The following is a 27,166-nucleotide window of genomic DNA, read 5'->3' on the forward strand; positions in this document are numbered from 1 at the left end:
ATGGTGGAGTAGACTCGATAGGCCAAATGGTCTAATTCTGCTTCTATATCTTTTATCTTATATCTTAGTCCAGAGCAGCAGCCAAAATGTGGATATGAATAAGCACAAAGGAAGTGAGGGTTAAATGTGCTTGTCAGAGATTAGATAAGATTGATCTGAATCCGGGACTAGAGTACATGGAGATGACAACATGAAAATCTAAAGGTAAAGTGTGAAGCCCTGTTGGGTGAGGTTAGCGAGGTATTAAGCCATTTTGGTCCAAACTCTCTGATCAGGGTCATGACCTCTGTGTCCAATCCTGTTTAGAAAGAAAACAAACCACTTACCCACATATATTGGAAGGATCCAACTTCTGATACACGATGCAGAACTCGCTCAGCACAGGAATTGACGCAGAGAGCAGTGAAGACAATCAGCTCAAAAGTTGCCCAATTTTGCTGAGAGATTAAAGGTATGTTAGTGAAACAGTACATAAGTAAGTCGATCAGCGAATGGGTGAGTGTGTAGATGGGTAAATGGGTAAAGTAAGTGGATAGGGTGGTAGGCAGGTGGGATGGCATGTGGTTCGGTTGGTAGGGTGCTGCTGGAGAGGATGTAGCTTGGTAGGGGTGTAGAGTAGCAGCTCAGTAGGGTGGTAGCTGGGTGAGGTGGGTGGGGGGGTGAGTGGGTAAGTGGGTCAGGGCACGGATCGGTTCAGGAGGGTTTGTCAGATCCAGGACTAATCAGGTCAACTTGGAGGAGGCAGGTAGTGGGGATAATCAGATCCAGTCGTGGGGAGTCGTGTGTAGGGCGAGTCAGATCGGGGTGGTGTGACGGGGAAGTTGGGGGTCGGTGGGGAGTTGGGGTGAGTTTGGGGTGCCAGTTATAAAGTTACCCAAGTATTGACAAGGGTTTTTCTGTTTTCTTGGATATCTATTCAGGTAAGTAATTCAGAACTGTCCAAAATCTCTGAATCTAACTCAGGGTCCTGGGGAGCAGGGGAGTTGCCCATCAGGTGTTCAAACTTCCCAACCAATTGTCATGGAATCTTTGCGTCAGGACTCCCAAGTGGTCCCAATCTTACAGGGTACATTCAATGATCAGCAGATCTGAAGAGCTAGGCCATTGTGCTAATTCCTTCCTTCTTGCGTCCTCTCCTGTGCCTGTTTCAATGGCTAAATATTCCTGTAACAGGTTTGCCAGCCCATTGACAGATTGTGTTAATTAGTATTTGTGAGTTATACTGTTCGAATTTTCCATTCTTAGAGTTTTTTGTTACCTGTAATGTTTTCAGTAGTGGTTACTGCATCTCCTTTCTCAAATTCTTTATTCATATTTAAAGATTGGGCACTTTGTGAATAGTATTCCCATTCCCATATGGTTTGCATCAGTGTTGTATTTTTTGATACATTCAATGGCTATACATTACGATATTATATAAAGTATAAACCATACAGAATAACTTAGCAGTTTAATATGTATATTATTTAAAGACGTCACATCACAAACATATTTTTACTTTTGACAGTGTCATAGATTTGCCCAGCAACAGGTAGAAATCTGCCCAACAAGAGCAGTAACACAAATGCAACAAGGCATGATGGAATGCAAACTGCGCAGCATCAGGTGTCGTGGGTCAACCCAGCAACAGGTAGAAATCTGCTTAGCGATAGCAATAGCCAGCATTCAAAAGGCATAATGAGATGTAATTTTAAAAGTAACAAGCTGCAGGTGTCTAGCCAAATGATATATAGTTGCCAGCACTCTCAGAAGCAGAGAGCTGTTTACACCTAACAGCCAGGGAGGCTAGTCTCTAATTTAACAGGCAGTAGCCTGGGCTAGTGCCATAGTTGTGCAGAATCATTTGGAAAAGTAATTTAAATATATTTACTGCACCAGGAAAATACTTGACTATCTACAATGTATAACCTGGATTTGACATATAGATTTACTTAATTTGGATGTTTTTTTTGGGAAAACGGAAGTCTTAAGGAATTCAGGGATCTTAGATTTTGGGTACGATTCTCCAGCTGCGTTACGCTCTCACTCAAGCAAAATGAGGCCGTGAATAGCGGGAGAGGCCAAAACCGAAAATCATACCATCTGCCAAACAGTTTGTGATGCAACTGGTCTGCTCCTATAGGCGAAATCGGGATCTTGCCGCAGCGAGTTGCGAAACCAATTGTCACCACCTAAGCTCAATATCCATACAATTAACAGGACCCACCCCATGTTCACCAGCCTCATGTCATTCAGCGGCCTCCCCAGCAAGTGCTCACACTGGCGCCAATAAGTACTCCCTCTGAAAAAGGTGAACCTGGTGGAAGGGCTTCTGTGGGGAGCCAAGGAGGTGAGTAGTCATCTATTGTCACAGGCAAAGAGCCTGGGGATGCTGGGCTCGACTCCCCAGTGCTCAGTGGGGGAGGGGGGGTGAGGGACCCTCCACAGGGGTAGGACTCCATAGGAGGGTGGGGAGGGTGCTGGGGGGGCAGCCGCTTGCGGCACCACTGTGCCAACTCCTGGATCGTTTACCCATTCGGGGGGGGGGGGGGGGGGTGGCAAGCCTTGCCCCTGCCTGCCTTCCCCAACAAGCACCCACAATCCCCACTGACTGTCGAGGCCTCTAGCAGTGTGGCTGAAGGAAATTGTTGATACGAATTGGCAATTGTGGTGGGCGGGCCATGTGACATGTGGGAGTCATTGCCTAGCATTTCAATCAAACCTTGATGCCTGGACAATGTGCTTGAACACTGCGGGAGGCAACACCACACACACAGCAGCCAACATCCGAACACCCAGGGGATGGGACACAGCTCCGGGGACATGTCCACGGCCGTAAGGTGGGTGGGTGCCACGGGGAGGGAGTGTGCCTGCAGAGATGAGCCAAGGGTTCATAGATCAACCCGTATTGCAGAAGAAAGTGACAAGAGGCATTGCAAAAGGGTGTTTAATGTGTTTTACAATTCCCCACTCTCCCGATGTGCTGCTCTCCTACCCCCCCCCCCCCCCCCCGCCCCCCCCCCCTACCTATCTCCTCAGCACCAGGCTGGGACCTAGCTGGGTCCTGGGATCCAGCAACACTCCGATTGGTTGGTTCCCGCATCCACCTGATGTACATCAGCAGCAGTGTGGTGCTCACCAGATTGTGCCCCAGAGGTCTGACCACTACATGTCCCACAGAGGTATGTGTATCTGCACTGCTGGAGGGTGGGGATGACAGCTCTGCCACGACTATAACGGTTTCGTCCTCGGAGCTCTCCCCCGAGGTGCTCTCCAGTCAGGAGAGAGTGCTGCCCGTAATGGGCCGGCTCCGTCAGCTGGAGGACCTGAGGGAGAATGGGATGGGTCAGTCAATAATGCAATAACAACTTATGTTTGACAGGTTCTCCGGGTGGACGCTGATGGTTCCCTACCTTTCCAGCTTTCACCAACCTCCACATGTCCTTTGCCACCCCAGTCACCTCCAGGGCCCGCTCCTCGAAGGAGGTGACGATTCTTAAGTCCGGCACCCCTCCGCTAGTCTGGGCCCTCTCCCGACGATTATGGGAGAGCTTTTCCTGAGAAGACACAGTGAGGTATCGTTATACACACGCGTGGTTCACAGTGGTGTGAGGGAGGTGTGAAGGGAGGGTTGGAGTGTGGGGGTTGAAGGGAGAGGGTGTGGAGGGAGGGTTGGGGATTGCATGGGAAGTTGGGGGGGTGTATGCTCCCTTGGCTTTGTTGTCTACTCACTTGTGCTGCCACCGGCGGTGTAGGTCGTTGGCCTTCTTACGCCACTGGAGGCCAGTCCTCTTGATCACACTTCCCAAGCTGACAGCTGCTGCCACCTCATCCCAGGCAGCACTGGCTGCCTTGTGGCTGACTCTTCTGGACCCTCAGGGAAACAGGACATCGCTCCTGGGTTCCATGGCATCTGGGAGCTTCCCCAGGTCAGTGTCACCAAATCTTGGGGCTGGTCTCCTCGGCGCCATTATTGAGAGCTGGTGAGCGCGGTCCTGGCGAATCAGCTGGCGAGCCTTCATTTGCGGCGAGAAGCGTCCATAGTTTGGAACAAGGGGTATGTTCTATATAAACTGTAGGTGCGTTTAGTGATTCATATACTTAATTGTCCTAGAGTATTGTCGTCCTGTTTGTGTATATTTGTCTTTTCTTTAATTTAATAAATAATCAACTGTGCCGGATATTCTCCCTGGGGCTTCACTTGAACCATCACACCATTCTAAAAAAAGCAAAACTATACACCCACAAACCGGTGTTCCAAGTTGGGATACCCTCGCAGGTAACATCAGGATGATTTGTGACAACAGTAGGTTGTAATCATAATGTAACTGACTATTATGTCAATAGTAAAGATAGAGAGTGGGCCCTAAAACCGCTCAGCTATTCTGATGTTATGGAAGAAGTCCATACGAACGGCTGGAATTTGGTTACTCCAGGTCCTGGCCTTCGGTCTGAGCTGTGGGATTGCCTTGTGGAACTGGGGCCGTGCACAACCTCAATGAGGCTAATAGTGTAATTGGGTTATGTTAGGGTGAGCACTTTCTAAATTAGAAGCTTCCTCAACTTGGCCTTTAGTTAGATCTTGGTGTAGCACCAGCAGATGTGCCTGGCCTCAAGAGTTATACTTTGTGCAAACTGATAGAAGTAGAGCCTGTCATGGGATCATCTTTTGGAAAAGGAGGGGAAATCTAACATCTCCCCAGTGCCAGCTACCTTCCATTAGTGGTTCTGGCATCTTTTGTAGGAGTGGCTCCAGATTTTCTCCTCCCACTTCCACAAGTCTGCTCCTAGAGACCTCTCCTGATGACCGACCGCACAAACATCAGCAGCATCAGTGGCAGAGTTCAGCAGTTGGACGTGACTGACACAATACTGCTTGCACAGATTTTGTGGGTCAAGTATCTTTTGAAAGAGGGCAGCACGGTGGCCTAGTGGTTAGCACAACCGCCTCACGGCGCTGAGGTCCCAGGTTCGATCCCAGCTCTGGATCACTGTCCGTGTGGAGTTTGCACATTCTCCCCGTGTCTGTGTGGGTTTCGCCCCCACAACCCAAAAATGTGCAGAGTAGGTGGATTGGCCACGCTAAATTGCCCCATAATTGGAAAAAATAATTGGGTAATCTAAATTTATAAAAAAATAAAATTTAAAAAAAAGTATCTTTTGAAATGGTTGCTGCAGTAATCCAAATTCTGCAATAAAAGTTCAAACATTTCAGAATTTGAATCAAAATCTAAATCAAATAAATATCAAGAACAAAATTAGTTACAGATCTGTGACCTCACAGATGGTAATGAAAACAGCTACAAAAGCAAAATGACACAACAACTGACTAAACATTCTCTCGACGTGGTGATTGTGACATCAAAGGATTCTCTTAGAATAACCAGAACCAATATTTACTGACTGGAATATTTGCGATTTTTTGTGTGTGTTGGTGTTCATTTCAATTATTTATCAGCTTTCCGCCTCACATACCATCATAAATGCATTTCCTGCTTTGGATCAGGTAAACAAAATCACTAAATTCAGACATAAATGGTCCTATGATGTGCCATTTCATAGTATGTTGAATTCAAATGCTATCATAGGTTATTTTTAATTTTCTGGACACTTATCCTTCTTCTCTTCTTGTGTTAACACTTTGGACAGAATTTTACCAGTTCATTGATGATGGGCTGGGTGGTAGAAGGCTGACAAAATGGTGTGGGAAGGCATCAGGGGTGTGCCTGGTGCCATCCTGTCATCATGTATTTTTTTATGTGGCGGGAAATCTGCCAGAACTGTCATAAACCCAGAGTGCAATTGAACCATGTAAATGGTTCTATTATTCTTCTATTTCCACAGGTATTTGGGCATTTTATCTCAACCAAGGTTGGACGTGGAGTGATGGTGACAGGGGGCTACTATCACGTGAGCGACTGTCTGATGAATCAAGGTAATCCAAGGCCCATGAAGGGGCTCCATGGCAACGGCACCACCCTGAATGTTGGGCCTGCCAGAACCCGGTAATGCAACCCCATTTGTCCGTTTCTTAAGGTACCTCAGCCATTGAACCATCCTTTACCAAGAGTTACCGCCCCAGAACAGGCCATCACTAGAGGTGGTGCTCCTAAGGTTGTTGGGCTCCTGGCCCTGTGATTGGGTCAACACATTGAATCGCAGCCCAATGCCAGCCACTTAATTGGCCAAACTTTCCACATCCACCCATTATCTAGTGCAGGAAGTGTACATATGGCTATAAAGTGTAGACAAGATTGTGTTTGGTTTGTTAACCCTGACCTCATTTGGATGAGATACCGAAGGACAATGGAATAATACCCCCCAAAAAAGGGCTGAATTTAATAGGGATGGCTGAATTTGCGCTGCTTTTGCTGAAAATCAGTCGCATGAAACCCTGGCAATATATTTCTTCGGGTTCCGCCACTGACTGGTGAAGTCCATCGCATCCTCGGGTTCCTCAAAGTAATGGTGCTATCCCTCGTGTGTGCCGGTTACAGCAGCCCAAACTTCACCTGCTTCTTAAACAGAATCTCTTTGACTTGTCTGTAGCCTGCCCTCCTTCTGGCCACCTCCACGCGCAGGTCCTGGTAGATGCGCAAGACACTGTTGTTCCAATGGCAGCTCCGTGTGCGCTTGGCCCACTGTAGCATCTGCTCCTTGCCCAGGAACCTATAGAACCTGAGCACCATCACTTGGGGGGTGGCCCCCGCTCGTGGCTGCCTCGCCAGGCCTCTGTGCGCTCTGTGCACCCTGTCCACCTCCATCTAGCAAGGGAAGACATCATCCCCCAACAGCTTCTGGAACATGTCTGCCACATACGCGGCGGCATCCTCTCCCTCAGCCCCTTCTGGGAGACCAACGATTCTCAAATCCTGCCAACGGGACCTATTTTCCAGGTCCTCCACCTTTTCCAGGAGCCTTTTTTGTTGATCCTTGAGCCTCTCCATCTCCACCTCCACATTTGGTGATCCTCCTGCTCCTCCATCTTCTGGATCGTCCGATCCTGGGCACCCAGCCTATGCTCCAGGTGCTCGATTGATTTCTGAATCGGGTCTAAACTGTCCCGTTTCAGCGCGGTGAAACCCTCTTCGATGACCTTCAGCAGATGCTCCGTTATTGGCTGGGCTGTCTGCACCCGTGTCCAGACATCAACCATATTGTCCTCAGCAGCAGCCCTTGTTTGCCCACGTCTTCAGCTGTTTGTAACTCTTTCTGCTTCTGAATTCCATACATCTATATCTGGAGTCAGTGCCTGAGTGCCTATGCCTTCAGGTCCAGCACTCAAAAGTACAAAAAAGTCAGGAAAAAAGGTCCAAAGGTCCGACTGGATCGAGAGCCACCAAATGTGCGACTTACCCCTCCATAGCTGCCACCGGAATTAAGATAGATAGATTGTTAAGGGAATCAACGGTGATGGAGAAAGGACAGGAAAGTGGACATGAGGAATGTCGGATCAGCCATGATCCAATTGAATGGTGCAGAATGTTTGAGGGGCTGAATGGCCTACTACTGTTCCTATTTCTTATGGTCTTATAGTCTTTGTCCTTGAAGCATCTTAATAAGTAGACTTACTTAAATTAGTGGTATTGCCAATCTGCACCAGAGACACCAATAATGTTGCTCTTTTTAATGATCCCACCAGCATTGCCAATAATGTTGCCAAGTCTGGGGTATCTACTTTAGTTATATATTAATCTGACTGTTCTTAATGAGGATATTGTTTTCAGAGTCGCCAGGTATCAAATTATACCACCACTAGGTTCAACCGTATATCGATCAAAGACCCAACAACCAGTCAGTTAGTTCAAGTTCAATAATAGTTTATTTACACAAGCAACATAAAAACATTCCAAGCTAAATTATACCCAACACTACAACAGCCTGTACTTAACTTCAGGCACCTGGCTTTGGCAGAGGAACAAGGCCTTTGTTTGGATCTGGAGTGGCTGAGTCTGGAGAAGCAACTTCGGTTCTGCTGGGCTCATTCGTTTGGTAGCGGTCGTTGATCTTGAACTTGCTTCTGGTCGTGGTGCTGCAGTTGGCTTCAGTATAGGCCGGGCCGAAGAGTGCCGGTGTGCCAGGGCCAAAAGAGATCGAACACATGGCAGTGTCTCTCTTTATCCTTTGGGTTTTTGCGCTCTTTTGGGCGGTCCTTAGTTTTGGACCCAATAATTCGGCAGGCTTCAATTACTGCCTTCAATTTGAGCCAATAAAGGGGCGGGTGCCTTGATGGCTGGGCGTGTCCTGAGCGGTCATTGACCTTGGCTGTTTGGGCTTCCTGGGTGAAGGGAGTGGCACCGATGTGTCTAGATCTGTATCTGATACCTGAGTACAAGTCTTTTCTCCTGCGGAAATGGGCCATTAGAATGTAAATCGGCTGGGGGTTTCGATAGTGTCTGGTTCTCAAGTGGCAAATATACACTTAAGCTCTGAGTTCGTCTGGATCCTGCATTGGCCATATTTCCCTTGATTCTTTGCAAGTGGCCATATTTCCCTTTGTGAGTGGCCATCCCAGATGGCTACATCGGTGAAAATTTTATTTTCGGAGGGAACCCTGGAACATTTCCAGCACCTCCCTGAAGTAGCTTGACTTCAACTAATATTAACGTATAATTTGCAATGAATAGCTTCTTACCTAAGGGGCAGGAGCCCTGATAAAGCTGTTGTTTGTGACAAATGTGTGAGAATGTGAATATGTTTGTATGGAAGGCTTTTATGTTTTAACTATATCAGACTTGTAATAACCACAAGTTGGCTGCAATGGTTATAAATATTTCAAGAGCACAATTTTGGGTGTCTACATTCTTTTTAAAAATTAATTTATGCAATGTGGATGTCACTGGCTGAGCCAGCATTTATTGCCCACCCCTAGTTTTCCTTGGGAAGCGGATGGTGAACTGACTTCTTGAACTGCTGCAGTCCTCGAGGTGTAGGCAGTGGCAGACTGGCCAGGGTGTCAGCTTGCCCGATGGCAAGTGGGCCCCTGATGAAGTGGGCCCCCTATATCAAATAAAAATGCGATAAGGAAACAAACACAGACAACTGTTTTAGTAATAAAAAGGAATAAGAAAAAAAAGAGAACAGGACACAAATAAGCAGTGCATGAAAAGGAACGAAGCTGGGGAGGTAGTGGAAGGATGTGGAATAGGGGGGCCCGGGTCGGGCATAATTAAGGAAATTCCATGTTTTCAGCAAGAGTGTGTGAATTTAAAGATAAAGTTACAATTCGTGATTTGAGATGGTTGGCAACTTCAAAGGATATCAAGCGGTAGTCTTGGTTCAGCCAGTACATCGGTCCGGGGCCCGGAGAGCCAAGAAGGGGCCCGTGAATCTCTGAAGGGCCCTTAAAAATTATAATTAATTAGATAAATAAATCTCCAACTTCTTTCCTGAGATTTGTATTCTAACTTAATAAAATATAATTGTTTTTAAAAAGAGCAATACCAAATAAAAATGCAATAAAGAAACAAACAAATAATCACTCAGTGTATGAAGGAACGAAGCAGTGTTAAACGGATGTGAAAAGGAGTGGAGGGAAGCGGTACCTTTGACCGTGAATCAGGAGGTCAACGATATTGAAGTAATAAGCCATGATTGGTAAACACAAAGGGTTGTGACTTGTAACACTACACTGGTATCAAACTGGACATGTTAACTTTGGTCGTGGGACCATTCTTAATGTCTTACTATAGTCGGACCAAACTTCTAAGTTTCAACAGTTGTCTCAGTTGCTTGCTGGTGTGAACACTGGACAGTGGATTGTCTCCTCTTCTGATGCTGCATAGGCCACAGTAGTATTGACTAATGAACATTGCCTATTGAAGTGTAAGTAAGTTATTTTATATTTTTTTATCAAGTAGGGGTTTATCTGGCGTTCCTTCAAGTTATTCTTGCAATCATCAATATTAATTTTTCCCAATGTGGGCTATTTTTAATTAAGTTTTTATTTCAGGAATATTACCCCTACCAGCATGGAAAAGAAAAAGCATAAATCTGGGTCACTAAAACGCAAAGAACAAAAAGAAGCAGAAAGGAAGGAATCAGCCAAGCGATGCAGGCCTATTACAGAGTTTATAATACCACAAGCACAATCCACATCAATATCCAGTTCTGCAACAAATAATCAAGAAGCAAGAAACAATGCTCATGGTGATGATGCAATGACATGCGAGTTACAAGAACAGAGAAGAGAGACAAATACAAGTGCATCCATTACTAATCAACCCAGGCCCAATATTTCTTCTGGTTTCCTTGTTCCGGTATCTGTACTGCCTGTAGTTGCAACATCTGAACACATAGCTTCAACTAGTGACAGGGAATCAGATATTTCTTCAAGCATAAATGACTTGGTTTCTGAAGCACATCCTGTAAATGAACCTATGCTAGAATCTTCCAATATCCATCACGAGCAAAGCTAAAACTGTTTTTTGCTGAACATCCACTTCAGCCACTTGATGATCTGCCATTTAATGCTCGTTTGTATGAGAGGAAAATTATGAATGACTCAGTCCCAAGAAAATGGCTAACATATAACAAAGAAAATAGATGCTTATATTGTTGATACTGCTTAGTCTTTGAGTTTCCCAACACTTGTAATCCATCACCCTTTGTACGTGGCTTTAGTGACTACAGGCGTATTAGCCAGAGCTTGACTTTACATGAATCGACAACAACACATGTCAGAAATGCTCAGCAATATATCAGTGTGGTTAATGATGGCACCTTCAATAAATTTTTTGCAGCATCACTAATTAAAAGGAAAGAAGAAGTATTGAAGCAGAGAAGTATTGTCATGAGGATTATAGACATCATAAAGATGTTAGGCAAGCAAGCACTTCCTTTTCGAGGTCACAGAAATGGATCGGCCTACACTCTAGATAATGAGGTTCTGAATCATGGCAATTTATAAGCTACAGTGCAGTTGATGGCAAAATATGACCCCATTATGGCAGCTCACGCTTCTGCAGTGCAAAACAAGTCTAAACAAAGAATCAAACGATTAGAGCAACAAGGAAAGGCTCAAAGTAAAGGCCGTGGTGAACTTGTTACATACCTGAGTAAAACAACTATAAACATGTTAATCAAAATTATGAAGAATATGATACAAGAAAGAATTAGTCATGAAGTTTCTCATTCAAAATATTATTCTATTCAGGTTGATTCAACACAAGATAATTCATCCATCGATCAGTTTAGCATTATTATTCGGTATGTGCTTAAAGGTATTATCTGTGAGTGACTACTTTCAGTTGTTCCAAGTAATGATGGTACAGGACAGGGACTTTTTGATCTATTGATTGAAACATTACAGCATCTTAAAATTGACCCCCAAAAATGTTTATCTGATAGCACAGATGACGCTGCAAGCTACCATGGCCAGTATAATGGTTTTCAAAGTAAAATTGCTGATGTGGCTGATCAACATGTTCATATATGGTGCTATGCCCATGTCTTGAATGTGGTGATAACTGAAACAACAAAATGTTGTGTGCCTGCAGTTTCTTTTTTCAATTTGCTCCAGAATATAGCAACTTTTGTGAATGCATCGTACAAGAGAATGGCTGTATGGATAGAAGTTGTTGGAAAACATCTAGGACAAGAAAAAATGAAACGATTAAAGCTAATTAGTGAGACCAGATGGTCAGGAAAATCCAATGCAGCAACAACTATATTTGGACGTTTTGATGATGCCGCTGCCAATACTTTCATAAATCTATTGGCATGCTTATCAATGATACAAGATTCAGAAAAGGTTGACGCAAAAACAAAACATGAAGCAAATGTTTTACTTCAAAGTCTTCTAAAGTTTGAAACCATATTGACAGCATTTACTTACTTGTATATATTTGAAACTACAACCACGCTTTGTACAACACAAACAGTTGTATAAAGATTTGTCCTGCTTGGACCCAGCAAAGTTTAAAACTATTGCAGAGAAGGGCCTTGAAAATGAAGCATTGGAAGGTATTATTAAGCTGTTTCCACAAATCAGCAAAGATCAAGTAATATTGGAATTGTTTTCTTTTGCTTCAAACTTTGATGTATTAAAGCTATTGCTTAATGATGGTGAGAATATGGATTCCAGTTGCAACAATTGTAAAATTTGCAGCACTTGCCCATCGTGTGTACTAAAAATTCTGGCATTCAACAGACTTCATGACAAGGCATATGATAACCTTTATGAACTTTATAAAGTCATCTGCACACTATCAGTTACTCAAGTCCAATGTGAGAGGACATTTTCAAAGCTAAAGATCATAAAGACAAGGTTAAGAAATACGCTGTCTGAGGGGAATTTGGAATCATACATGTTGCTATCCATTGAAAAGGAATTGTTAGATGAATTGGATGCAGAAGCAATTATTGGCAGACTCGCACAATCATCTAGCGAACACAAACGATTGCTCTTAATATAATGGACTGCATGCAATGCTCTATTGTGCTTTTGAACTATCTGTTAATGTGTAAATTGTGCAGTAAACTATTTAAAAATATCAACCAATTACTTAAAATTAAAAAAAATAAATAAAAAATTCAATTATAACATTCTGTATTTACATTTGGTATCTACCGCCAGTAATATGTACAGTACATGTATACTGTAATTACTAAGAAATACACATTTTTTCCACAAAAATTTTAATTGTACCCTTTTTTCCATATGTATTTTTTGAAAATTTTATTTATTCGTTATGAAAATTAAATGATAGCATTGTAGTTGTGGGTGGGCCCCCTTTGTCTCCTGGCAACCAATATTTTTAGACCCAGTCCGCCCCTGGGTGTGGGCACACCTTTTCCAGGGTTTTCACCTCGGGACAATGAAGGAATAGTGATATATTTCCAAGTCAGGATGGTGAGGAGAACCTCTAGGTGGTGATGTTCCTAAGTTGGTCGTGGTGATGGGTTTGAAAGATACTGCCTCAGGAGCTTGGTGAGTTCCTGCAGCGCATTTTGTCGATGGTGCACGCTGCTGTCACTGTTCGTCAGTAGTGGAGGGATTGAATATTTGCGGAAGAGGTACCAATCATATTATTTTAATATGTTTTGAGAATAGACCAGTGATGAATACTTCTATCCATTCAACCTATACAAGGAGCAGAGGCGGAATTTCAATGAAACACACAGAGCTGCAGCACGTGGCCCCACCGGGGGGGAGGTGGTGGTGGCATGCGGAGAGGTGACTTCTGTGGTGGGAGCACTGATCAGAGGATTGGTAACTCTAAATTTGCTGATCGGCTCATGTGTTCCTGGCTGGTATGGCGTTCTTCGTGTTGCTTATACGCAGGATGGATTTGTAGTGTAGAACATAGAACATAGAACAGTACAGCACAGAACAGGCCCTTCGGCCCTCAATGTTGTGCTGAGCCATGATCACCCTACTCAAACTCACGTATCCACCCTATACCCGTAACCCAACAACCGCCCCCCAGCTCCATTCCTTTCTATAGACCTTCTACCCAACGCCACCATGGCCGATTATGATATTCCATTAACCCTTTATGTACTAGACATTCTACATAATGTCACATCCCCCTTTCTTTGAACATGTTTGAAACATTTTCAAACATTTCATACATACATGTATTGGAATATGTATATGGCATTTACATTGTCACGTCAGTGAGCATAATATCACAATTACAGAGTAGCAGGTTACTTCTTTTTATCCTTGTGGACTTCCTTAATGTACACCGGGTATCATTAGAACTGTCCTTAGTCTGTTTATGTGACATGGTGAACAATGCTGTTGGACATTCAACATTACAAAACATTGAGTCCGGTTGTGTTGGAGGTAGGTCTGGCATTTGAACATGGTGCAATTTCACTCATAACCTTTGCAGTTTCTGACCTTCCACCATTTGTATTTCGTATACGAATGATATCTCTTTGTTTAAGTGGAGGTAGTGTTGTGGGCCATGGCTTAGAAACTCCAAAATGTATTATGAAGCTCACTTAGCCTATAACTTTTCTGTTGAATTTGGCTAGGATGAGCACAAGAGCCTTCACTTCAGGTGTGATTCATCAGACTTCTTTGGTGCTTTTGTCAAAACAAAGTTTATTATAAGAATGTAGTTAACGGCCGGGATTCTCCAATGCTGCGCCGGCTCGGAGAAAATCGCTGGGGGGGGGGGGGGGGGGGGGGGGGTGCACGAATCCTGCCACGCTGCTCCGACTCTGGGACTGCGTTGCTCCGACCCGGGAAAAATCCCACCCAACCGTCAACCAGTCGTGCTGGCTGACGCCGACATAGAAGGGGTAGGGGTCGGCGTGGGAGGGGCTGCCACATGTCGAGATGGCTGGGCCGTGGCTGGGGGGGGGGGTGCGTTTGGCGGGGGCGGAGGCAGCCCAGGGCCGGGGGTGCCGGGCGGTATCGAGGTTGGTGTCTGGGGAGGGTGGATGTGGGGTGGGGGGTGTCGGGGTTGGTGTCCGGGAAGGGTGGGTGTGGGGTGAGGGGTATCGGGGTTGGTGTCCGGGAAGGGTGGGTGTGGGGTGAGGGGTGTCGGGGTTGGTGTCCGGGAAGGGTGGGTGTGGGGTGTCGGGGTTGGTGTCCGGGAAGGGTGGGTGTGGGCTGAGGAGTGTCGGGGTTGGTGTCTGGGGAGGGTGGATGTGGGGTGGGGGGTTTCGGGGTTGGTGTCCGGGAAGGGTGGGTGTGGGGTGAGGGGTGTCGGGGTTGGTGTCCGGGAAGGGTGGGTGTGGGGTGAGGGGTGTCGGGGTTGGTGTCCGGGAAGGGTGGGTGTGGGCTGAGGAGTGTCGGGGTTGGTGTCTGTGGAGGGTGGATGTGGGGTGGGGGGTGTCGGGGTTGGTGTCCGGGAAGGGTGGGTGTGGGGTGAGGGGTGTCGGGGTTGGTGTCCGGGAAGGGTAGGTGTGGGCTGAGGAGTGTCGGGGTTAGTGTCTGGGGAGGGTGAGTGTGGGGTGGGGGGGTGTCGGGGTTAGTGTCCGGGAAGGGTGGGTGTGGGGTGAGGGGTGTCGGGGTTAGTGTCTGGGGAGGGTGAGTGTGGGGTGGGGGGGTGTCGGGGTTGGTGTCCGGGAAGGGTGGGTGTGGGCTGAGGGGTGTCGGGGTTGGTGTCCGGGAAGGGTGGGTGAGGGGTGTCGGGGTTGGTGTCTGGGGAGGGTTGGTGTGAAGTGAGGGGTGTCGTGGTTGGTGTCTGGGGAGGGTGGGTGTGGGGTGAAGGGTGTCGGGGTTGGTGTCTGGGGAGGGTGTGTGGGGTAGGGGTTGTCAGGGTTGGTGTCTGGGGAGGGTGAGTGTGGGGTGGGGGGTGTCGGGGTTGGTGTCTGGGTAGGGTGGGTGTCGGGTGGGGGTTGTCAGGGTGGTGTCTGGGGAGGGTGAGTGTGGGGGTAAGGGTTGTCAGGGTTGGTGTCTGGGGAGAGTGAGTGTGGGGTGGGGGAGTGTCGGGGTTGGTGTCTGGGGAGGGTGGGTGTCGGGTGGGGGGTGTTGGGGTTGGTGTCTGGGGAGGGTGGGTATGAGGTGGGGGGTGTCGGGGATGGTGCCTGGGGAGGGAGGGGTGGGGGGTGCCGGGGATGGGGGGACGTGGGTGTGGAATCAGGAGTGCCGGAGATGGGGGGGGGGGGGGGGGGGGGGTGGGGGTTTGCGAGCCAGGTGCCACCTGATTGGCACATGGCACCAGATTGCGGAGGTGGGTATGTGCAATGATGATATGTTGTCTACCACCTGCAGATCATCATGTTTGGCCATCACCCAGCGATGTTGGCTGCCGTGGCGAAGGTCGCTGCCCTGCATGTAGCCCTATGGGAATTGAGCAGGGGTATGCCAGGGAGGCGGCGGAAGATGCCACAGAGGAGTGTATTGCAGAGGGGCAGGTGGCAGCCACCCAGGCCGGATGGCCAGATGCCCGACAGAATGAGGAGGAGGAGGCAGTGCCACGCGACGGAGGAGCCCAATGAGGCCCTATGTGTACCGGCGCCATATGTCCTACCAGGACATCACGGACATGGCATGCAGGAGGAGACTCGGATGAGGCTGGAAACCGTCGCCCATATCTGCCACCTGATGGCACACCTGGGACCGTGTGGGACTGGTGGAGGACACCCTCACCCGGTGGCCGTCAAGGTGACGTTCGCCCTCAATGTTTATGCCACGGCATCATTCCAGTCGTCGAATGGGGACCTGTCCGGCATGTCCCAGACATCGGTGCACCAGTGCATCCGTGGAGTGACCGACGCCCTGTACGACATCGCGGACCGCTACATCCAGTTCCCTGTGTACGCGCCCACGGATGCCCAGGCAGCAGGGTTTGCCGTGGTTGCCAGGATTCCCATGGTACATGGGGCGATCGATGGGGTGCACATCACCATGCGGCCAGCAGAGGATAACAAGGCCATGTTCATGAATAGGAAGGGGACTTACTCCATGAACATTCAGGTGGTCTGTGACCACCGGTTGAGGATCCTGCATGTCTGCGCACTGCATGTCTGCACCCGTTGCCCGGGCAGTGTGCATGACTCATTCATATTGGCACAATCGTTCATCCCCGCTATGTTCGAGAGGCAATGCACGGGACATACGTGTTGGACAGGGACGGGCGGTTGCCCACCGATACCGGCTGGGCCAGCGGGCACGGGACTAGTTGATAGCCGCAAGGGTGACAGACTAGTTGGGGGGGGGAAATCGCTGAGCATGGGCACAGTACCGCACCACCCCACCACCCTCACCCCGCCCACCACCCTCACCCCGCCCACCTCCAACCACCCACATGCACACCACCCCTCCATCACACATCCACCTGCGGTACAAGGGGAGGGTTCACACGGTCGCCAGTGGAAGCGGGTCTATAGCATGGCATGGAGGATGATGACGACCCGCTCTGCGATGAGCTCCAACCTCTACATCATTAGACAATGTCTGACTCATGGCCACAGTACCACCCTCCACCTGGGTAGTCTCTGCATGCAGCCTGGACACTGCAGCGCACAAACCTGTCGTCTGGCTGGGGGTGGGGTTGCCAGGGCGACCCGGGGATGGTGGGGGAGGCGCATGCCACACTCATCTGACCTTGACCCCTTATCACCTGTCACTCACACTGGCGCCCACTTCCCACCCCACCCCCGCACACATCAGACAGAGCACAGAGGCGGCTCCCGTAGGTGTAAAAGTGCATACACATGCCCGAGCCCCTATAACTAGTCTGTGCCCTGCAACCATGCAAACTTACTCAGTGTCTAATTTTCTGGCCTTACGGGCCCTATGACTACGTCTAGGTGCTTCCCCAGACGGTACAGCAGAACTGGAGGCGGACTCCTGTGATTCCTGCCCTGTGACTAGTGACTAGGGTCCTCTTTGGCATCTGTTTCCTGGGACGGCCCGGCCTGGATAGGCCAGTCTACACCTCGGGCGAGTGGGATGGCGTGCTGCCAGCCTGTTCTGCCCATTGCCCACCAGATGCACCTGGGACAGAAAGGGGGGGGGGAGTCCAAGGTGTTGCGGTCTTCCAGGACCTGCCCTGCAGGGGGACCCAGAACGGATCCCAGCACCTCCTTCTCCCTCGGGGTGCCCGATGGCCTCCGGCTCTCCATGGGATGGGGGTGCGAACGGATCCAGCATTCGAGGCACCCCCGGCACCTCGCACTGCCAGTCCTGGAGGCCTGCCCTGGTATCAAAGAGGGTCTGCAAGTTTGCAGCCATGGAGCTCAGGGAGTTGGCCATTCCTGTCTGTGTCTGGGCAATGCCGGTCAGCACCTGGCCAATGGCGCCGGTGCTCTCAACGATGGCCTGCTGAGACTGGGCCATGGCCTGCAGAGACTGGGCCATGGTCTGCTGAGACTGGGCCACAAAAGAGACTGGAGACTGAGACTGGAACAGCTTTAAAATGAAAACAGGGAAACAGTGTTATTTCCTTCTGCAGTCCAAAGCAACAAACCAAAACGGAAACCCAAAAATCTAAACCCCTGTCACCTGACAGCCACAGTCTAGCTCCACCAACAAATGACATTACTGAAGTCGTGCCAAACCTTTCTTAAAGGGCCACTCACATGACAGCAGTTGTCGTATGAATCTTGTTTATTCGTCTGTTGACGCATTTTATCCTGTACTATCTGTTCATCCAGATTCAGAATGGTTATCTCTGGCAACGGTGTACATAGCTTTCTACCCATCAACTGTTGGACGGGCGATAAGCCTGATACCAAAGCAATAGTCCTGTAACTGAACAGTGCGAAAGAAAATCCTGATGGTCATAATATGTCTTTTTAAATAGGTTCTTGACTATTCCAACACCTTCCTCGGCTTTCCCATTTGACTGTGGGTACAACGGACGGTGATGTGCTGGAAGTTGTAACATTTGGCAAACGATGACCACTCCCAACAACTAAACAGGGACCATTATCCATCATGACCTTCAAGAGTATGCAATGTTGTGCGAATAGAGATTTTGCAGCGCTGATGCCTGATTGAGCAATCAAGTCTGTTAGAGTCACTACTTCTGGATAGTTTGAATAGTAGTCAATTATTATCAAGTAGTCATTTCCTCAAAAATAAAATAAGTCCATTCCAACTTTAGACCATGGGCTAGTGATGAGTTCACTCGATACAAAATGGGACAATTGATACATCTGGCAGATACTACAATCTTGAACAAAATTGTCCACATCTTTATTTATGCCTGGCCAATAGACTGATTGCCTTGCACGTCTTTTGCATTTTTCCATGCCCTGATATCCTTCTTGAATACATGCTAGGATACGCCTTTGCATGCAGGATGGAATGACAATTCTGTCCCCTTTCAGCAGAAAATCCTTTACACTTCTAAAACTGTTGCAGCTGCCATTGGGCCATCCTTCCATCAAGTGTTTCATCACATGCTGAAAGATTGCATCTTTTGCTGTTTCATCGCGAATTAGGCTAAGTTGTGCATCGGACACTGGTAGCATGTCTGCTATGAACTTGGCTTGGGCTTCCACATTTAAGATTACCTCTGATGTTGTCACATCAGTGTAACTAGTGGCACGTAACAGACATGTTACCATGACAATATCTTTGCCTGGAGTATACAATAACCTAAAATCATATCTACGAAGCTTCATCATCATCCTTTGTAGTTTATGGTCGTTTAGGTCTTTTCTTAGTGTATTCACGAGAGGACGGTGATCCGTTTCAACTGTGAAATTCAGCAGGTCAAACACATCAGAAAGTAAACATAGACATTCTTTCTCTATTTGTGCATATCTCTGTTCCGTCATTTGCACGTGATTCATATGCAACAGGTTTCTAGAGATCATCCTCGGATTTCTGAAATAATACAGCTCCAATCCCATTCTGACTGGCATCAGTTCAGACCTTGGTTTCTTTAGTCGGATCAAAGAAGGTTAAAACAGGGGCTGTTGTTAATGATGACTTCATATCCTTTCATTCAGCTTCATGCTGTGACAGCCACACAAATGAAACATTCTCTCTTGATAAGATTTTGTAATGCTGTCATTCTGGTGGATAGATTGGGAATGAATTTGCCCATAAAATCGCCTTTTTATCTTTTGGAATTGGTATTTGACTAATTGCGTGCATTTTATCTTGATCCGGTTGCACACCTTCTTTCGATATTACATCACCTAGAAACTTCAATTTGTGTATGCCAAATTGGTATTTCTCTTTGCTTAATTTTAGGCCATTTGATTTAACTCCTGTCACGACTTTCATCAGTGTCAAACAATGTTCTTCAGGAGTACTTGACCATATAATCACGCCATCAACATAAATTCGAACACCAGGGGCGGGATTCTCCGGGAATTGGCGGAGAGGGCAGAAACGGCACAGTGGAGTGGCGGGGCCCACTCCGGCGTCGGCCCGCCCCAAAGGTGCAGAATCCTCTGCACCTTCAGGGGCGAGGCCGGCGCTGGAGTAGTTTGTGCCTTGCCAGCTGGCGTGGAAGGCCTCTGGTGGCCAGCGCGGGTCCCCCCCCCAGGACCCCGGAGCCTGCCCGCGCCGCAAGATCCCGCCGGTAAGGGACCTACTCCAATCTACGCCGGCGGGACCTGCATAGAACGGGTGGGACTTCGGCCCATCGTGGGCCGGAGAATTGCTGGGGGGGGGGGGGGCGCTGCAAGTGGCCGCCGACCGGCGTGGCGTGATTCCCGCCCCCGCCAAATCTCCGTCACTGGCGGGGGTGTCGGAGAATCCCGCCCCAGATATCCCTTCAGTTACTGTCTCCATCGCTCGTTGGAATATTTCTGAAGCTGATATTATGCCAAAAGGTAGCCTGTTAAAACAGTACGTTTCAAATGGAGTATTAAATTTGCACAGATTTCTACTTTTCTTATCTAACTGTAGCTGCCCAAATACTCTCGAGGCATCCAGGTTCGTTATGTATTTGGCATGAGCCAATTTTTCCGTGATTTCTTCTCTTTTCGGGATCGGATAGTGTTGCTGTTTGATATTGTTATTTAGATCAATGCATATGCGTACGTTACACACAATTAAGTTCACCCAGTCAGTTGGTTCAGTTATCTTTGATATGATTTTGCACTGCAACATCCTATCCAATTCATCCTTCAGACAGTTTCTTAAAGATGCTGGCACTTTGCAAGGTGGATGTATCACTAGCTAAGCATCGCTCTTTAGCTGAATGATATAAGTGAACGGTAATGTACCCATTCCACTGAATACATTCGGGAATGTGCTCAGGATCCCTTCTATTTCATCACTGAAGGATCCATTGAATGTGCTGACAGTATGGACTCTCTGCACCAAATTTAGTTGTATGCCTGTATCCACACCTATCAATGACGATTTGGTGGAGTCAACTATTTCAAACTCCAAGGGAATGCATAATTCACAGTTCTTTACAGTAAGGCAGCAGGGACCTCTTGTTTCAATTTTGTTTCCATTGCAGTCAGTCAGACGACATTTGGACGTTTCAATCTAGGGAGACTTCTTTATCAGTATCAGATCCGCTTCTGTAATTAAGTTGGCATGCGCACCTGTGTCACGCTTAAATAAAACATCTGAACCATTTACTTTCAGTGTAACAGTCCAGTCCTTTTTCAGATCTGTAATTTGAAGTATTTTATTTTTATCAGCGACCAATTTATTTACCGTTGTAATTGCATCAACCATGAGAGAGTTTGTCGAGTATACTTAGGTGATTCTAAATTTGAATGAAATTTTTATCTTTAACACCTTTGTTTGTAACACTCGGTACTTTCTCATAAACTTTGTACAATTTTTTTTAGTCTTTCACTGGTTTCGCTGATGTTGAATGACATTGGGAGGCAAAATGATTCGACTTACTGCATTGCGAGCATTTTCTTCCATGTGCAGGGCATTTGTTTTTAAATTGGGCATGTCCACAATGAGTACACATCAACTCGCTGCTTGCGCCACATTCACAATGGCCGCTATCTGTGGTGTGCTGACTTCTAAACTGCGTCACTGAGTTAATGGCGTAAGAATTAATGTGCAAAATTAAGGCATATTGGATTGGTGGTAATATATTGGCATGGATTGAAACTTTGTTCGCAGACAGGAAACAGAGAGTAGGAATAAATGGATCTTTTTTACACGGTGGGGTACCACAGTGATCCATGCTTGGCCCCCAGCTATTCACAATATACATCAGTAATTTGGATGAGGAAACCAAAAGTAATATTTCCAAGTTTGCTGATGACACGTAACTTGATGGGAATGTGAATGGTCAGGAGAATGTTGAGAAGCTTCAAGGGGCTTCAAGATGTTTTTGACAAGTTGAGTGAGTGGGCAAAAGATGCAGTATTATATGGATAAGCATGTAATAGTCCACTTCGGTAGAAAAACGAATGGCAGAGTATTATCTAAATGGTGATAGATTCAGAAATGTTGACGGACAAAGGGACCTGGGTGTCCTTGTACATCATTCGTTGAAAGAAAGTATGCTAGTGCAGCTAGCAGTTAAGAAGGCTGCAATTAAGAAATGGTATATTGTCCTTCATTGCAAGAGGACTTGAGTACAGAAGCAACAATGCCTTACTGCAACTGTACAGGGTCTTGGCAGGTTTTACGGCCAGGTCTTATAACAGCAGGCTGAACACTCGGCATCAACCTAGGCATCGTCGAGGACATAGGCAGACACTGCCCATTCAGCCCTGCAAAGTCGTCCTTATTAATAATTGGGGACTTGTGACAAAATTGGAAGAGCTGTCCCATTGGCTAGTCTAGCAACAGCCCGACATACTATATTCATCAAATCATACCTTGCAGCCATCATTATCCCTGGGTATATCCTGTTCACTGTCAGGATAAACACACCAGAAATGAAATGAATGAAATGAAAATCGCTTATTGTCACGAGTAGGCTTCAGTGAAGTTATTGTGAAAAGCCCCTAGTCGCCACATTCCGGTGCCTGTCCGGGGAGGCTTGTACGGGAATCGAACCGTGCTGCTGGCCTGCTTGGTCTGCTTTAAAAGCCAGCGATTTAGCCCAGTGAGCTAAACAGCCCCTCCTAGACTAAGTGGCGATATAGTGGTATACAGTCAAGTAGGAGAATCCTGGGAGTCCGATGGACCCCATGAAATTTCATGGCTTACAATCTACTGGACTCTCTCAATTATCAGAAACATAAGAATATAGGAGCACGAGGATATTTAACCCATCGAGTCTGCTCGGCCATTCAATATGATCATGGCTGATCATCCACTTCAATGTCTTTTTCCGGCACTATCCCCAGACCTCTTTATGTCATTGCTATTCAGAAGTCTGTAATAAATCAGTACTCATACATATTGAACACCACTTGGAATAAACATTGAGCGTTGCAAGAGCATAGAATGCACTCTGGCGAGGGAACTTCAATGTCCATTAGCAACAGTGGCTTAATAGCACCATTATTGACTGAACTAGCCTAGTTCTAAAGGACATCACTGACAAACTGTCCCTGCTTTGGGTGGTGAGACAACGATGAGGGCAAAAATCTTTTTGATCTCATCCTCATCAATCCACCCGACACAGATAATCTGTTCATGGCAATTTTGAACAGTGACCACAGCATGGTCATGTTGGAGATGAAGACATGTCTTCACACTGACAGTATCCAACATCATGTCGTGTGGCACTACCATCGTGCTAAATGTGATAGATTCAGAACAGAGCTCAAAGCTGGACATCCATGAGGCACCGTGAGCTTTAATCAGCAGCATAATGTCTGTAAGAACGACAACACTGAAGCGTTTTCAACCACCTTCAGCCAGAAGTGCTGAATGGATGATCTGTAGCAAATTCCTCCTAAGGTCCCTGACATCACAGATTCTGATCCTCTCCACATCCACCACTCAGGATCTTATGTTTCAATCAATTCACCTCTTACTGCTATAAACTACAGCAGATACAGCCTGTCTAATTTTTCCTCTTTAGCCAATTCACCCATCCCAAACATTAGTCTGGTAAACCTTCTCTGAACTGCTTCCAATGTATTTACATCCTTGATAAAATAAGGTGACCAATATTGTGCACAGCACTCAAAACATGGTCTCACTAATGCTCTGCATAACTGAAACATAACCTTCCAATATTTGTATTCAATTCCCCTCGCAATAAATGATAATATTCTGTACATTTTCCTGATTACTTACTGTACCTGCATCCAAGCCAGTTGTGATTCATGAACTAAGGCACCCAGATCACTGTATCTCAGAGCTCTGAATCTCTCACCATTTGTATAACATGCTTCTCCTTTATCTTTCCTGCTAAAATTGACAATTTCACACTTTCCCACATTGTACTGTAACATACATCAGATCTCTGCCCACTCACTTAATTCATCTATGTCTACTTGTAGTCTCCTTATGACCACTTCACAACTTACTTTCCTACCCATCTTTGTGTTATCAGCCAATTTGGCAAACATCCTGGGCGGGATTCTCCAATAATGGGGCTATGTCCCCACGCCGGTGTGAAATGCGGCGTTAACCACTCCGGTGACCGGTCCCCGATAAAGGGGAATGCTCCACTTCCTAGGGGGCAAGTTGCCGCCGGAGTGGTCCCCGGAGATCCAGCCAGCGTGGAACGACCGGCGTGACTTCGCACAAGCGCGGAACAGTCGGCATATTTCCACGCATGCGTGGAACAGCCGGCGTATTACCGCGCATGCGGGGGTTCCCTTCTCTGCACCGGCCCCCAGGAAATATGGCGGAGCCCTACAGAGACCCGCCGCAAAGTAAAATAGGCCCCCACCCACCGATCGGTAGGTCCCCCCCCCCCCCCCCCCCCCCCCCTTCCAGGACAGCCCCTGCAGACTCACCTTCTAGGTCGCGCCATATAGGACCTGAGTAACCCACGCCGGTGGGATGGGGACTCGGCACATCAGGTCTCGGAGAATCGCCGAGGGGGGGGCGCTGTTAACGGCCCCCGACCAGCATGGTGGGAATCCCGGAGTGCCCGAGAATCGGTGCCGGAGAATAAAGAAGCCGGTATCGGGGCGGCGGGTTGCCCGCCCCTGGGGGTTCTCCGACGCTGGGTCGTAGAATCCCAGCCCCTATCCATCCCTTCAAGTAAGTCATTTATATAAACTGTAAACAGATGAAGTCCCAGCACTGATTCCTGTGGCGCACCACTCATTACACCTTGTCAACCTAAAAAAGACCCATTTATGTCTACTCGCTGCTTCCTGTTAGCCAGCCAAAAACCAAAGTCCAAAAATGTGCGGGTTAGGTGGATTGGCCATGCTAAATTGCCCTTAGTGTCCTAAATAATAAGGTTAATGGGGGGGGGGGGGGGGTTACTGGTATAGGGTGGATACGTTGGCTTGAGTAGGGTGATCATTGCTCGGCACAACATCGAGGGCCGAAGGGCCTGTTCTGTGCTGTACTGTTCTATGTTCTATGTTCTACCCATGCCAATATGCTACCCTCATACCATGAGCTTTTTCTTAAGCAATAATCTTTGACGTAGCACTTCATCAAATACCTTCTGGAAATCTAAGTATAGTACATCCACCTCATTAGAATCATTGAATTTACAGTGCCATTTGACCCAACGAGTCTGCACCGACCCTTGAACAGAGCACCATACTTAAGCCTACACCACCACCCTATACCTGAAACACAGTGACTCCACCTAACCTTTTGGACACTGAGGGCAATTTAGCCTGGCCAACCCACCTAACCCGCACACCTTTGAACAGTGGGAGGAAATCCACGCAGACATGAGGAGAAAGTGCAAACTCCACACAGTCAGTAACCCGAGGCCAGAATTGAACCTGGGACCCTGGAGCTGTGAGGCAACAATGTTAACCACTGTGCCGCCATGCCACCCTAATAACCTGTTACCCTTTATCCACAGCACAGGTTATTTTTTCAAAGATCTCCAATAAGTTGGTTCAACAGGATTTCCCTTTCACCAAACCATATTGACTCTGCCTGATTACCTTCCACTTACCCAAGTGCGCTGATTTATCTTCTTTGATAATAGTTTCTGAGGTTTTCCCTAAAACAGATGTTATGCGAACTGGCCTGTAGATTCCTGATTCCTTCTTACTCCCTTTTTGAATAATGGAGTTACATTTCCTCTCTTCCAATCTAATTGGATCTTCCCAGAATCTAGGGAGTTTTGGAAAATTAAAACCAATGCAGCAACTGTTGTATCTTTAGATTAACAGTACAAAAGAAGCAAGTGCACGTAGTTTTAATGCAACATTAACCGTGGTTAATTAATTAGGTCTTCACTGTACAAAGGCTGGCAGTACACTAGTCATTTACGTATATACACAAGTGCAGGTATCAAATTATTACATTGTAATAACACAGTTAATAAGACAGATGATCAGGTGGGTGTGTATTTCTTGCAGGTTGCTTGCACATGTCTGTGACTTTATTCTTGACCTTAGGTGTATTTTCAGGTTCACGAGTTGATGTCTCTTTTTGCGGGAGAAGACTAGAAGTAGCAAGTACCTCAGGTACAAATTCTGCTTCTTTAGATGGACTAGAAGTCAAAAAGCCAAATGGAACAGAGATCATCACCTCTTGAGGTCGTTCTGGTACTGGCACACTGGTACTGGTGTGCTGAAAATAATTGATTCACGTGGCCTCTCCACATGAGTTTGTCTGTCGTTTGGAGCATGTAGGAGATTGGACTCATCTGAGCCAGTACCATCACAGGGACCCACTTCTCACTAGTGGTGTAGCTGCACGCTAACACTTGTTCTCCTGGTTCAAACAACTGTTTCCTTGGGCTACTGTCTCGTCTCAAGACCTGTGACTGTGACTCTACTATGTCAGATGTCTCCTCTGGTAAGAGTAAGTCAAAGAAAGTCATCAGCTTCCTTTTCATCATTAGCGAAGTTGGTGAACTTTGTTTCGTCACATGTGTCGTATTCCGATATGTTGCTAAAAACTTGTTCTCACGGCGATTAAGTGAATCTTCGTCCTTGGAGGCTTTCGGCGTATGCTTCAAGGACTGGGCAGACCTTCTTGTTAAACCATTCATGGATGGGTGGTGATATGTTGAATTTATATGTTGAACTCAACACACCTTTAAATAGACTTCCAACTCATTGTCGCTCACGATCGGCTTTGGTTTTCTGAATCTCGCAAAGATCTCATTGAGTTTCTGCAGTTGTTGAATACAGTTAGAGCACCTCAGGCTGCTTTGAGTTTGCATATATAATGAACAAGAACATATGCCCTTCAACTGGGCCAGCAAAGTCAATGTGCAGATATTTCCACAGCATTTTCGGCCACTCTCATGGAAGCAATGGGGGCAACGGCAATGCGTTCCTTACCCGCGCACATGACTGACACAGTCCTGCATTTTCTTCTATCTGGGCATCAATTCCTGGCCACCAAAAGTAGCTTTATGCTGGTTCGTTCATTCGAACCATACCTGGATGTCCTTCATGTAACTGCTCCAATACTCGTTGTTGTAAATTTGGAGGAATAATTACTCCCACCCCCTACAATAGACATCCGCCCCATGCGGTTCATTCAAGTCTCCAGGAAATGTATGGTTTCAATTCAGGGTGTTTGCCTGCCATCCTCTCCTTTAATACCATTTCCAGTTCTTTCTGCATCACAGCATCATTTCTGGTATCTCTTTGGACCTGAGCTGCAGTCACTGGAACATTCTTGATCAGTGCACAATAAAAAATATCCTGACCAGGTAGTATCTGACCAGCTGGTAAAGGCAGATGTAATAATGCATTTGCATTGGCATGATTTTCTGATTGATGGTATATGAGTTTGCAGGAATGCTCATACAGTATTAAAGACTAT

The 27,166-nt window shown here is 46.9% G+C and overlaps 1 protein-coding gene across 2 annotated transcripts in view; it reads left to right on the forward strand.

Moving 5' to 3' along the window:
* The first annotated feature begins 1,564 nt into the window (after window positions 1-1,564).
* gpd2 (glycerol-3-phosphate dehydrogenase 2 (mitochondrial)) overlaps window positions 1,565-27,166 on the forward strand; it is a 225,711-nt gene continuing 200,109 nt past the window's right edge. The window contains exons 1-2 of one of the 2 annotated variants that reach the window (XM_038789571.1): window positions 1,565-1,630; window positions 5,824-5,914. In XM_038789571.1, the coding sequence (XP_038645499.1) occupies window positions 1,565-1,630; window positions 5,824-5,914 (157 nt within the window). Of the gene's footprint in view, window positions 1,631-5,400; window positions 5,486-5,823; window positions 5,915-27,166 lie in introns of those variants that run through there. The other variant, XM_038789572.1, reaches the window with a different exon arrangement.

Source organism: Scyliorhinus canicula, chromosome 2 (genome assembly GCF_902713615.1).
Source record: "Scyliorhinus canicula chromosome 2, sScyCan1.1, whole genome shotgun sequence".
Lineage (NCBI taxonomy): Eukaryota > Metazoa > Chordata > Chondrichthyes > Carcharhiniformes > Scyliorhinidae > Scyliorhinus > Scyliorhinus canicula.